The sequence below is a fragment of the Drosophila nasuta genome, chromosome 2R (genome assembly GCF_023558535.2).
Source record: "Drosophila nasuta strain 15112-1781.00 chromosome 2R, ASM2355853v1, whole genome shotgun sequence".
Taxonomy (NCBI): Eukaryota; Metazoa; Arthropoda; class Insecta; order Diptera; family Drosophilidae; genus Drosophila; species Drosophila nasuta.
Window position 1 is genome coordinate 30,363,245 of NC_083456.1, and position 15,100 is coordinate 30,378,344.

At 40.5% G+C, this 15,100-nt stretch overlaps 1 protein-coding gene across 1 annotated transcript; it reads right to left on the reverse strand.

The window, feature by feature from the left end:
- Window positions 1–184: 184 nt before the first annotated feature.
- Window positions 185–14,882, reverse strand: LOC132786599 (protein hedgehog). Its single transcript, XM_060793160.1, has 3 exons — window positions 14,041–14,882; window positions 4,351–4,612; window positions 185–1,080 (listed from the first exon to the last, which is right to left on the reverse strand). The coding sequence occupies exons 1-3, from the start codon at window positions 14,551–14,553 to the stop codon at window positions 383–385; spliced, it is 1,473 nt and encodes a 490-aa protein (XP_060649143.1). The 5' UTR covers window positions 14,554–14,882; the 3' UTR covers window positions 185–382.
- Between the last annotated feature and the right edge of the window lie 218 nt (window positions 14,883–15,100).

A 15,100-nucleotide genomic window follows, 5' to 3' on the forward strand; every position in this document is an offset into this window, starting at 1 on the left:
TACAATAAGATATTCAGTCACTATAATGCTTCCTATATATACACAAAGAAATACATGTGAACAAACACACACACACGCTCAGACAGATTTGTTGTTTTCAATAAATATGCATTAGAAAAATTTGTTAAATACGACAACAGTCGACGACGTTGCCAATGGATTGCCTACTTAAAGCTAAATATGTTTGTTTTTGTTGTTGTTGTGTCGTTATTAAATCGTGTGTGTTTGATTGATAAGTTGATAAATAGTATTGATCAGCATTAATCATAATTAACATTGAAATACAATAATGATGCGATTAAGTTAAGTTATTATTATATATCATACATATCTACTACACAAAAATATATATTACAAATTAAGCGCATCTCTCTCTCGAAGTTTATTCGTGACGCCAGCTTTGAGGCAGCACATAATCCTTCACCTTGTATAGAGCACTCGCATACCAATGCAAACCATTCTGCTGCTGCGCTGTCGACGTCGACGTCGCTGTTGACGTCGTTGACTTGGGCGTGGAACGCAGTTGATTCTTTTGTGGCATCCAACTCTGGAGAGTGTGGAGGAAACGCATGGGAGCCAGACCCCAATGCGCCAAGGATTGACTGCTGATCACTGCATAGCAAGAAGCAGCCACCGAGTTGACCACAATTGTTCCCTCTCGGGTCAAAGGTGCCACAACTCCTTTTCGCCTTACGCTGCTCACGCGATGCACTCGCTGTGGACGCAACTCGCCGCTGCTCGACTCGAGCACCATCACAAAGCTCTGCTCCTCGACGCGATCCGCAAAGATGTAGCTCAACTTTTGCTCCTCTGGCTGCCAGACGGTGATCAAGTGAGCCGGAGTCACGGTGAGCACGGCTCCGCCATCGGTGTGAAGTTGAACGAAGGTTTCCATCTGCTCCAGATTGCGATCCATGAAGAGTATGACTTCGCTGTAGACGGGTCGACCATTGGAGTTCATGCTCAGCACACGATCACCGATGGCCAACTCAGAGAGCAGCTTCTGCTTGCCGCTCTCCAGCTGTGCGCTGCTCTCCGGCGTGAAGCAGCCGTGCACATGTGAAATGGCAGGCGAGGAATCTGTAAAGGAGGGAAAAGGGAATTAGTTCGATTGTAGTTGAAAGGAGGCAGCGAGAGGAGTTAATGCGGCCAGGTAATGGCATTAGTGCGTCTAATCTAATTTGGCGTTAATAATGCCGCAGCCCAGCAAAAAGGTTGCAACAGCAACCGGCAACCGCAACAAGTCAAAAAGGTTTTCACAGAACCAAAACAATGGAGGAAGCAATGCTGAGGAGGGATGCTGAGGAGGCTGAGGAGGAAAGAAGATCTTCATGCGATATCCAAGGCATATCAATAACACACAAACGAAGAAAACAAAAGGCGACGAAGGCGATCCTTGTTTGCTGATCTTGTTTTTGGCAGCCCAGATTAACTGCGGCAACAACAACAACTCGCTGGCAGCTCGAGCCAAACGCTGAAGCAAAAGCAAAAGCAAAAGCAGCTTAGCCAACAAAGTGCCAAAGGAACAGGTAGCTAACAAAAAGAGAGAAAAAAAAAAGGATCTGTGTTCGAAATGCAATTACAAAACATGTTGCAACCCACCAACAACAACATTAATCAACATTAATAGCTATAAGGTTACAGCGCGGAGAAGGGAGAAGGGGTGGGGGGAGGGAAAAAGGGCCACCAAGGGGAATAGGCCATTTTGTGTGTTACTAACTTGGCCAGAACTTTCTATGGCTGCCAGATATTTCACACCCCGAAGCGCCGCCGCTGTTTGAGCTTGTAAAATTCAAATTAAAAATTCCAGAGTTCGAAGCAGCAGATAATAAAGTGAGAAAGAGAGAGAAGGAGAGTGAGAGAGCGAGTGAGAAGTGGGAGCGGGAGGCGACCACTAACCGTGCGCTTTATTATAATGAGTGGCCATAAAAGTGGCATTGTTGCGGTTGCGGCAACCAACAACAACAACTGAAAGAATTCCAATGAAAATGCACCTAACAATTTCCATTGATACACAAGCAAGTGAAAGAGACAGAGAGAGAGGGAGACAGAGAGAAGTGCGTGTAGAAACAATAAAAAGCGGATTAAATGGAAGACAAGACGCGAGCGAGAGAGCGGTCTATAAAGCGGGCCATAATCGATGCTCAGCGATGCTCAGACGGGAGCAGCCGCCACAAACGGTAACCATAGACAAACAGGCCAACAAAGCGAAGAAGAAGAAGCAGTAGAAGAAGAAACTCAGACAGCAGCTGAAGAGGAAGTAGTAACAAGGCTAAAAGTAGAAGCCAGCAAGCAGCACAAAAATTTTGGTGTGAAAAAAAAACGAACGAAGAAAACGAGCAACGAGATGAGAAAACCAAACGAGATACAAAATAAAAATAAATGTGTGTGCGAGTGTGTGCGTGAGAAGAGGGGGAGGGGAAGGGGCAGGGGCAACGCTGTCGGCGGTGAGTGGAAAGTGAAGAACTTGAAGGGTCATAAATTAATAAACCATTAAAGTGGTTAAAATTATCGTTATTTTATCTTTGTTGTGGAAGACTAAACTGATAAATTATTACAAAACAGAGGACAGCCAAGCGCAGCAAGAGAGCAAGAGAGAGAGGGAGAGAGAGGGAGAGAAGGAGAGAGAGAGAGAGGCAGCGACTATGACTAGGCCTGTGTGTGGTGACTGATCGCTTGGGACAGCATTAACATGGAACATGCACAGCAACAACAACAACTTTAATGCGCGCGCGCGACACAGCAACAACAACAACAACAACATTGACAACAACAACAACATTGACAACAACAACGACAACGACAGCAACAACAACAACAAAAAAAAAAAAGAGTGAAAAAAAATTAGTGTCGACAAAAAAGGTTTACAGCCATTACTCTTCGTTGCTGCTGTTTAGGCCGAGAGCAAAACAAAAGACTTAGGCAACGAACTCGACGTGGAGTCGGAGTCGGGAGTCGAGAGTCGAGAGTTGGAGTCGGAGTTGAGTGGACGCTGAAAACGCTGTGCCAAAACTGTCATAAGCGTGTGGTTTATGATCGTCGGCCTATCAGCCAATCAATCGCCTGGTTATTTATTAATAGCTGCACACATGTGTGTGTTGTTGTTGTTGTTGTTGTTGCCTGCCATTTGACACTGGACCACACACACAGACAGACTTGTTCACTCACACTCTCTTAACGGACACAGCGAGTGGCATATGCAACTGTTGCTGCCACTTGTTGTTGTTGTTGTTGGCTGACCTTTTGGCAGGACCTTTTTCATTTGGGTTTCGAGTTGCCTTCTTGGCGGCGGCGGCTTTTGCTTTCATCTGCAATTAGAATCAATGAGATCCCGACAAGGAGCAACATCAACTGCTGCAAGGACACACTCTTTATGCTGTTGTCGTTGTCTTTGATCTCGAGCCGTGAGTCAAAATATTGTGATTGTGTTCAGACAGAAGAAGAAAATAAAAAGCAGCCTCGCCTCGTGTGTGGTTCGCTTGTTGTTTGTGTGGGAAATTTGTAGGCAAGTCGAGAAAATGTCAACGTAAATCACTTGCAAAAAAAATGCCAGTTCATCTGCTCTCTCTCTCTTTCACTCCTTTACTAGCTGTCTCTCTCTCATGCGCGAAAACTTAATTGTTTTGGCCTTTTTGGTTGGCTAACTTTGGCTGCATTTTCACCGCAGTCACTTCGAGCAGTTTCGTTATGTTTCGGGGAAAACTGGTTGCCTGCTGCCATAATGGCAGCAACACACACACATACACCTAGTACACACACACACACACACTCGCACACACTCACTGCAGTCTGCTAACTTGTTGCCCGTTTCAGTTTTTTCAATTAGGCCCGCGCTCAGGTTTTTGAGCCTCGGCATTTAATTCATCTTGCAGTCGGAGTCGAAGTCGAAGTCGAAGCCTGAGAAACGCTTTGGGTGTCGTATCATCAATTCGTTTAATTTGACAGGCGCAAACCTAAACATGTCAAAACAACAACAGCAACAACAACAAGAACAACAACGACAACAACATGCGCTTGGGACTCGGACCTCGACTTCGACTCCAACTTCGACTTCGACATCGACTTTGAGTCCGGTTTGAACAATGTTGCTGCTTCCCATTTTATTTTGTTTCTTTTCTTTCTTTTTTTTCCTCTGTTGCCACACACACACTCACACTCACACACACTCAACTCGGACTGCAGCTTGGCTAATTTGAGTGGAGTGCAAAATTTGCCAACGCCTGTCAGCTTTAAGCGGCCCCGTTGTAAGTTGGCTCAACATGTGAAATTACGCTTGTTAGTGTCACTTCTGGCTAACTGGCCTGAGCACTAAGTATATATATATATAGTATATATATAGCTTTTGCTTACCTGATTTCACAGAGCAGTAGATGTGACGTCGACTCACATAGGAGACCCAATCGAAGCCAGCCTCGACAGCGAGACGCGCCAGTATTCCATATTTGGATTGATCGCGATCCGATGTCGCAATCGTCACAGCGCGTCCTTCGTAGTGCAGCGACTCCAGGCCATGCTGATGATCCTCGTCCCAGCTCTCGGTGACCAGCAGACGCACTCCTGGCCATTCGTTCATCACCGAGTAAGCGAGCATGTTGAGTTTCTCTTTGCAGCGCTGCAAAAGACAAAAAGGAAATCAATTAAATATTTATTATTATTGTGTGCGGTTAATAAGGCAACTGCTTAAGTTTTATTGTTGTGGTTACTTTTATACCCGCTACTCATAAGAAAGAAGGGTGTAATGAATTTGTGTTTATGAGAAATGAATATTGAGGAAACATTCTATGACACCATAAAGTAAGAGAAGATAGCTTTGTCCATATGAACAGCTAAATCTCAGAGACTATAAACGACATAACTATTAATTTTTATTGACAGCATTTTTTATACCAATATGCCAAATACATATTTCGATATATTTCAGTATTTTTTTCTCGATATATCAATATACAATATATACATTTCGGTATATATCAGTATCAAAATATACATTTAGGTATATTACAGTCTTTGCTTGGTCAATATAAATATACCAAATATCCATATCTGAATATTTCTGTGATTTTTGATATATATCAATATACCAAACTTCGATATATTTCGGTATTTGTTCGGTAGCTATTAATATACCAAAATATACATTTAGGTATATTACAGTCTTTGCTCGGCCAATATTAAAATACCGAATATCCATATCTGGTTATTTCTATGATTTTTTATATCAATATACCAAATATACACTTCGGTATATTTCAGTATTTTTTTTTGTTAGCCATCAATATACCAAATATACATATACTATTTGTTGGTCTTATTTTAATATACCATATACGCATATTGCATATACAGTTCGGTATATTTAAGTATTTGTTTGGCATCTATAAATACACTAAATATTCATTATATACTAAATACGCATATCAATTATACAGTTTTGGTATATTTAAATATACCGAAAATATACTGAAATATACTAATATTCGTACAAATATACAGTTTGGTATATTTAAATATACTAATTATACAGTTCGGCATATTTCAGTATTTGCTTGTCATCTATAAATATACTAACTATTCATTCATATACTAAATACACATGTTAGTATATTTCAGTATATTTTCGGTATATTTAAATATACCAATTATACAGTTCGGTATATTTACAGCATGTCATCTGTATATATATCAACATACCAACTATGATTTTCGTTATTTCAGTATATTTATGGTATATTGTACATACACCTAATATACTTTCCAGTATATTCCAGTGTTTTGTCGTTATATTAATTTGTTATATTTAAATGATAATACCTTATTTTATTTTAGAACAGGTATCTCACAGTCGATCACACTCGATTATAGCTTTTCTTGCTTGCTTTTATTGTTGTGGCTGCCCAAAAATACCAAAAATAAAAACGCCATATTTAAACACACGCACAATGAACACCGAAGCAGCAGCAACGAGAGCGAAAGAGCGCAAGTGACCGAAAGAGAGAGAGAGAGAGAACAGCTGTGTATGTGTGTGTGTGTGCGTTGGAGAGGCGTGGTATTTAGGCATTCATTTCGAGGGCTGCCCAAAAGGGCAGCGCGTTCATTTTCCTCACTTGCGTTTATTTCTCTGTGTTTCTCTGTTTTTTTTTTTTGGTGTGTGTGCTTAAACGAAAGACTGAAGCAACGAACTTGGTCTGTGTCGCGCTCATCCTTTGAACCTGTTGCAACAACCTCAACAAATATGTGAGCATCATGAGTCTCAGCATTTTTTGTGTTTCTTTCGATGTTCGATGTTTGCCAAGGCAACAGCCAAAGGCTTAGTTCAGTTATTTGCCCAGTGCACAGTTCAAACACTGACCCACAACAGCGATTTTGACCCTCACTAAGAGACAGAGATATATATGTGGGATATATGCACACACACACACACATACACTTGTGTGTAAATATTAAAGATTAGACCTTTGTCTGACCTTTTTTCTTTTTTGGGCCCTTTTTTTGTTTCGGGCTCTGCACTTGTCTCGTCTGTGTTTGCCAATGCGGTGGATGCTGATTCAGTATTTCCATATATATGATATAGTCACATACATACATATATTTAGGCATTATTTTTATTTAGTTGGCGGCGTTTGAGCGTTTGAGCTCGCTTTTAACGCTTGCACACAAAAAAACAACAACAGAGCAAGAAAAAAGAAGAGAAGAGAAAAGAGAGAAGAAAGGATTCTGCGCAAATATTGAAATTCAAATAAAAACAACAAGCCAAAAATGTTGTCATTGTTGAGTGTGCGAGAGTGTGTGTGTGTGTGTGTGTAGTGTAGTGTATGTGTGTGTGTGTGTGTAGCGCAATCGCCAGCCACAAAATCAATTATCAACGCAATCGACCGCTGCGATTTTTCGACTTTCGACTCGCACTCAAAAATTCAAAATTCGGCTCGAAACAGCAGGCAACACACACACACACACTAATACACACACACATACATGCAACATCCTGTGTTGTGTTGTGCTCTAGCTCTGGCGTAAAATCAATTTGCCAGATCCTTTTTAACAAGCCACAAAACATCAGCATTTTGCCTCCACAGAGAGCAAGATTTTTGGGACTTTTGTTTTGATTTTGGGTGCGCCGCATTGTTGTTGCGGTTGTTGATGCTGTGGTTGCTGTTGCTGTTTGTTTGGCATTTGTTTGGCAAGCAAATCGCTTTTTAATTTGTCACAGCACAGTTTGTGTGTGTGGCGAATTGCTTCAGCTGCAAAGCAAAGCAAAGTCAAGCCATCAAAAAGCGCATTCCAGGAAGAGTTCAATGCTATTTGCATAAGTGGCAAGATTTGCTTTATTAAAAGGCTTAAACAACGTGCCACATTCGACTCTGCTGCTAATGAGCACAAAAGCGTAACGTTAAGATAAAGATAGAGACAGAGAGAGAGCAAGAGCAAGAGAGAGAGACTGAGGTGGCAGCTTCGTTTTGTCTTAAACAACAATGTTTACCCAACATGCTAATGCATTGAGCTGATCGCTGAGATCGCCTCGATCGTCGAGGCACTAAACAAGAGGCTCCATCGAGTACGTTGTACCAAGTGCCAAGTGGGCATTGGAAAATGCCGACGGGTGCGTAAAGTAAACATCTTCTTCGACTTGCATCGACATCAGCATCGACATCGACTGCGGCGTCGACGGCGGCGTCGACGGCGGCGGCGGCCCAAAAAGATGGCTAAATAATGTGTTTGTATTGTAAGTGGCATGGCCGTTAGACAGTGTAAATATTATCCATTGCATTGCATTGCTTGTTGCCTGTTCGCTTGTTGGCCAAATCCCATGAAAAGCTGCTGCATTAATTAGACATTAAACAAGGTGTGAACTTTGCCAGCTACAAAAAACACTGAAAAACACACAGAAAAAAAAAACTACAACAAGCAGCCACGCCCCAAGCCTCAAAATTTCGTTGTTTACACTTTGCATTTTGCTTTTTTTTCATTTGTTTTTCTTTTGTTTTTTAGGGTAGCGCATTTTTACTTTTAAGGTAACTAAGTTAGCCTTATGCACTGAACAAAAATATTGAACAGTTTCTAATATGAAGGAGAATCAACATAGAAATTGTGTTTTTAAAATGAAATTAAATTTATAGAACTCTCTCTCTCTCTTTTCTATAAATTAAATTTAGTATTTAATACTAGATTTGAAAGAGTAGGTCAATAAATAAATATATATTGTAATTAAGAACATTAGTCTACAAAATGACAAGTTCTTAAAATTAGAACATAAATACAACATTTTGGTAACAAATTTCTTGATTGAATAGAAAGTTCTATAAGTTTTTTTTTATCTAGTTATTTTCACACCATTCTTTAATGTGATATTGAGTTCAACTGCTGCCTGATATGATGAAAAGTATTTAGTAAGTAGAGTGTTCACTGAATACTTAAAAACGGATTAATTGAATGCGTCTTATATGTTGTCTTATGTTGCATAATTTTCATATTCAGTTAAAAAAAATATAATATAATAATTTCATATTCTTGATCCATGCAATGGAATTTGTGGTTTTCATGATTTGTTTCTCTTATTAATAAGAAGTTTGTTTTCCATAAAATGTATTTGAAATATTAATAAATTTTTTGTCTTAACAATTTTTGGCGTCTCAAAATCAAGTTACGTTTTCTTACATCAATATTTTCATGTTGAAATTCTGAGACCAGAATCTTAATCATAGAAAAATGTTTTTTATGAATGCATATTTTGTAAACTTTTGTTTCTCTTATTAATAAGAACTTTGTCTTCCGTCAAATATATTCGAAATAAAGATGTATTTTCTGCCTTCATAATATTCAACTTCTCAAAATCCAGTTTCATTTTCTGACTTCGAAATATTCACTGTCTCAAAATCAAGTTACGTTTTCTTAATTCAAAATTTTCGCCTTCCCAAAATCAAGCTGCGTTTTTTTACTTCGAGATTTTGTCCTACTCGATGGAGATTCAAATTCTTACATCAAAATCTTTATTTTAGAACAATGTTTTAATCAGTGCAAATTTGTTTGTTTTTTATTTCTTTTATTACTAAGAACTTTGTCTTCTATGAAATGTGTTCAAAATAAATTTACACTTTCTGAGATCGGGATTTTCCCCTCTCGAAATCAAGTTAAGTTTTCTTACATTAAGATTTTTGCCTTCCCAAAATCAAGCTGCGTTTTCTTACTTCAAGAATTTCTCCTCAACTCTCTTTTCAGATTCAAATTCTTATTCCAAAATCCTAGTTTTAGAACTATGTTTTTGATCAGTGCCTGTGTGTTTTCTGTAGGCCTCACTGATGCGCTTTTAATTGCCCAAACCGTGGCCAGTTGCAGTTTTCATTATTGATTTAAATGGCCTTTCAAGAGCTGCACAGCTGCCAATTTAGCAGAGGCGCTTAATGTGCGCCATTTAGGCGTGGAGATTGCAAAAGCAAAAGCGAAGCGAAGCGCCAACCACATTTGGTATCATCATCATTAGGGTCCCTCAGAGAGTGCGATTACTACAATATAGTACTATATAATGTGATGTGATGTGATGTGCTGTGATGTACTGCGGTGTTTGTTTTGTGCTGAACAGCGAACAACAGTTTCGGATTACAATGGCAAAACGATTAGGAAACGACACAATTTAACGACATAATTCAAGAGGGCATCAAGTTACCTTTATTCCTTACGAAAAATCACAGTCACCCCTTTTCTGATTTAACTCTTTTTCTGTTGTTTTTTTTTTTTGGCGAAACACGTGCGTCGTGGTGTAAGCAGATATTCAATATCCAGAGGAAGCGAAAACTTACAAATGAGGAAGCACCCCAGCTACAGACAGGATATAGAAAAAGGCAAGAGAGACAATGACACCCACCAAGTCTCTATCTCTCTCTCACTCTCTTGTGTCTCCCTCTTTTGTTGCACTATATGTGTCAGCGAGTGAGCGAGGCACTTGAGCGTGCGCCTTAGCTGTGCCACTTAGGGGCAACTTAGCTCGGTTTTTGGTTTGTTCCCCTTTGTCAAATCAATCAGCGCCCTTCGACGCCTGCTCTTTGCTCTTTGGGTGGTCTCCGCATCTTGAGAGGCACACATTTCCTCACGTAGTTTTTAATTGGCGAAATGAAGGGGGCAAGATGAAGAAGCTACTCTGATTGATTCAAGTGATCGCAGGCGATCACAGGCGATCGCGATCGCAATGATCAAGATCATTGCCAGACTCAATGACGACATTTATGTTTTTTCAATGCTAAAAGCCATTGTTTATTTGTGTTGCAAATCTATTCACAGCTCTGACTCTGACTCTGCATTTGTGTATTTTTCCATTAGAAAACGAATGAGAAAAAAGAAGGAATTTCTACGCTTGTTTATACGCTTGCGCCTTTTGATTTGTTTATGCTGTGTGTGCAGCGATCTTGCTCTCTTTGCTTATTCATTTTTCTTTTAATTAAGCGCATGACAAACTCAATCAGAATGTGAATCGACTGTGAATGCGAATGCGAATGCGACTTGCTACCAGAGTCAATTATTTATTGCAAACGCTGCGCAAATGTTTACGTTACGTATACGCAATATGCTCTTTGCTGCTTTTGGCTTTTGTTATTGTTTCAATATAAATTGATACTCATTAAAATACCGCCTCGATGTCTGTCTGTCTCTCTGAACCTTTTTATTCTTTGCTTTGCCTTTTGGCTTATTGGATTAATGCCAGCGCTTCTGTTGCCTGCGTTTCTTGTTGCTGTTGCTGTCTGCTTAAGATTGCATCTCGTGTCGTGTCTCCACACACACACACACACAAAAGAGGCATGCTTATGGCATGTCTCCAGGCTGCGATCCATTTGTCGCGTTTGTCACGGGCTGCAGCTTATGGCTTTTTATTATTAATTATGCTTGTATTTTATTAGCATTTCTCGTAATTATTTACTGCTTGAAGCTTTACCTATTGTTAATAACGTTTTCGTTGCAGCCCTCACTCAGTCAGTCAATCACGTGTTCATCTATCTTTACATTTCTCAACCTCCACACACACTCATAAATCTGTTGTCAAATAAATGTCCATAAAAAGGCGTCATTTTATTGTTATTAATTAAATGCTATTAATTTGCAGAAATCGTAAATTAAATCTAAGCATTGCTGTCTCTTTTGCACACTTAATGTGCGCCTCCAACACACACACACACACACACACACTCGCACACTCGAACTCCCGAAGAGTCATTTGGCGAGGCAGCTTTAAATGATAAGCGCCATAATCCCTGATGTGTGATTAACTTTGATGATGAGTTATGAGCCGCACATTGGCACTGATGTGAGATGTTACCTACATAGTGATCTGCCCCTCTCTACCTCTCCCCTACCCCCTTTCGATCCTTGTCCTACCCCAAAAGATGACTTGCAGGAATTCTGACCGAGAATCGCAGCATGTGAAATGTGAGTCAATCTTCTCAGTCTTCAGTCTTCTGTATATCTGTCTGTTCTCCGCGTAATGTGATAGTAGCGAAAAAACGCGAAACGATCCCAATCCATACAGAGAAAGAGAGAGAGAAAGAGAGATAGAGAGAGAGAGAGATCGACAAAGATCGCGATCCCCAAGCGTGCAGTTCATAAAACTTTTATGCAAATAAAGCTGCGAGTTTTGAGGGTCCACAAATCCTTGAGGTTTGCGCTTGAGTGCGCTCGTAAAAGTATCAAATTGATTAATAATAATACTATATAAAAGCGCAAAAAGAGACAAACAAACAAACTATAAAAATCTTGGGTCTAAGCGACCCGATTTGTCCACTTTACCCCGTTGACTGATGTTTGTTTGATATGTTTGATTACTTTGTGTGGCCCCAAAATATTCCCACGAAGTTGTGCCAAAAAAAAAATCTTTTGGTTTTTTGCTTATCGCAGCATTTGACGTGATTTGATTTGAGTTGAAAAATGAAAACTAAAACGAAACTGAAACCGAAAACGTATCGAAACGAAACTCTGACATCATTGTCTGTGTCATAATAGGATCAATTTTTGAGTCATAATTGATTGTATGTGTTCTATTAGAATGCCTTCAGCATTCAGTGGGTTATCTTTGATTTGAGATGCAGGCTCTACAGAGTTGTCTTTCTGTGTGTGTGTGGAACATTCTCAGCATCAGACTCAGTTTGTGGCTTTGGCTGCATGCATGTCAATAATCAGATCAGATTACCATTTGGCTTTGCCCCATTGTTGGCTACAATTTATGAAATTTTAGAACTTATGCTGCGGCTTTTTGACGCATTCTTTTGTCTGCGGTTACGAGTATCGAACTCCGACTCCAACTCCGACTTCAACCTCCTTCTTTTTTTTATTATTATTTCTTCTGTTGTCTGTGCGCAACTTTGTCTAATCTTTGTAGGCAGCAAAATGTAATTACAATTAGCTTGCATTCTGCGGGTTGCAGGTGAGCAAAGAGAGAAGTAAAAAGTACAATGAATGCAATTGCAAACAATGACTGTCATAAGCTATAGAATTTTACGAGCTGTCTCTGTTTTATTTTTAGCACTTTACGCCAATATTCATTAATTTGTTTACAACAGCCAAAGGCTAGAGAAATTTGCCTTTTTGGCGCTTTAATAGCCCACAACGAATTGTGAATTGCCAACTGCAAAATTCACGCACAGCAGCTCGACATAAAAATACATTTCGATGCGCTGCTGTTGCTGTTGCAACGAGTCAATGCCACACAGTTGAGGCAAGAGCGAGGACAATAACGGTAGCAAGCAAAACAGCTAAACAGTTGTAAATATTGCAGTGACAAACAATAACAAGAAGAACGCGCTTCGGGTTTTTAATGTGCAGCATGTCCTTCAACTGATTTTAACCTTGAAGCTTCGTTGTCCTTGACTACAAATAGTTATTGAAATTCCGTGTGCAACAAATTCAAGGTCTGTGCCCCTTGAGGCGCGTGTCGCAGTAGTTGAAAAAAAACAGTTGCAACTAACTGAACAGACTTGAAATATGATTCTCTCTCTCTCTATATGATATTATAAATTATCTAGCAATTCAGCTGTGTTAATTGTGCATCTAAAAATAACAATTAAAGTGGCGAGTGCTGTTCTTAGAATTGTAACAATAAATAATCGACACCGTTTGAGAGCCATAATCTGTTGTTAATCATTGAATTATTGGCCGTGTGGCCAGTCTCTGGTCATAAACAACGCACTCGCTAATTGGCCCAACAAACAAACATACGTTCAATAATAATAAGTGCAAGTCAGACCGAAAAAAAAAAGAAGTAACGTTTACTTTATCAGCTGCCCACTTTAAATCCGTCAAAACAGCTTGCGAGAATTTTGATTTGAATAGCAAGCGAGCTTCTAGTTTCTAGTTGTTGTTAATTAGAGCTGCTGTCGTCTTAATTAGCCACTTGTTTAGCCCCCCTCTCTGCCACCCTCTTGTTCACACTCTTCGTGTTGATAAGATAAATTGGCACTGGCTTAACACACATATTTGTGTCATGTTTGCAAATACAAGTACATATATTATAAGATATAGATACATATATTGCGCCGCTTCTTATCAGCCATGAAATGCGATAAGCTACAAAATGCTCGCGTGCCACAAACACACACACACACACACAGATATAGACCATGACCAAAGTAAGTTGTAAACACACAAGTTTACTTCAAGTATTTAGTTACTTTGTCTGCCACAAATCGATCGAAAGGTTGTTGATCGCCTTCCCCAACATCAACATCAATATGTTGAGCCATCTTTGTTGCAAGCTTCCTGTTTTGCACTCGGGGCAATTGCAATCGCCGATAAGCCGCACATAATTAGCACATAATAATAGCAGTAGTGATAATGATTGATCATAAAATCGAAATCGAAATCGAAATAAGTAAAGTGGTGCAACAAGCACAAAAAAAGCCACACGTAGCACTTTATCAATGGCCACTAATCGCGGCACACGTTACACACACTCAGATAGCTAAGTCAGACCCCTTGACCAAACACTCAACATATGTACAAAAATAAGTTCGTTCTTTATTTTTTGGCAGTAAAATGATTTGGCATAAAAAATATATAAACACTTACCTTGGACATAACGCGATCGGCGCCGGTGCCCTCCTCGTCTTTGAAGAGTATATCCCTATTGTAGTTGGGCACCAGATCCTTGAACTTTGGCGAATCCCGCTCGATGGCGCCCTCTAGCGGACCCGAGGCGCCGCTCTGATACTCTGAGAGATTGGGCACCGTTTGCTTAAGGACCAGCGGATAAAGATTGCGTTCGCGACGACGGCCAAGTCCTCGGCCTGGGCCGCAGCTGTGCGCATGGCGAAAGTTGAGGGCGAGCAGCAGCAGCAGCAGCAATGCCATAAAGCAGCTGCCACGCGGCGTATGCGCAATGTGGCGCAGCTTTCGGCAGGATTCGTTGGACTCTGTTGCTGTTGCTGTGTTGCTGCTGATGTTGTTGCTGCTACTGTTGTTGTGGTTGCTGTTGCTGCTGCTGCTGTTGTGGTTGTTGCTGTGGCGCTTGGCATCCAGCGATAAGCAGGTGACGCTGGCGCAGGACCAAAGCGCAGCCACATTCACTTGCTGGTTATCCATAATTTAGTTTGTTGCTTTTTTTCTTTTGGTTTCGTTTGCACTGCACTTTTATTCGTATTCTTTTATTCGTTTAGCTCACAGCAATCGTCGCTGTTGCTGGCATTTAAAAAACTGTAGTTTCTAAAACAAAATCACTAATTTATCACCGTTTCACACGCTTGTTGTTGTTTGCAATTTCTTATTCTCAATTCGAAATGCAGTTTTCGGCGTTTGCGTTTGCGTTTCTTCAATTTCTACTACTTCTTTTAGGAACAGCAGCACAACAATCAACGACAACCGTTGCGCTCGCACTGTGATTGACAAATGACATTTCCGAGCGCACGAAGCGAACGCCCGACCGACCGACTCGACTCGGCCGAGGGTGCTTTTGCAGAGCAAACCCTACGAACACACATCGCAGTGGCAGCGCAGTCGCAGTCGCCGTCGCTGTCGTCGCCGTCGTTGCGCAGTCGCTGCGCACACACATTCACTTGAGCATATCTGGTGCGTTCATTTCGTTGTTCGCTCATTGGATCTGCTTCGTTGATCGCTGCGTTCAGCGTTCATT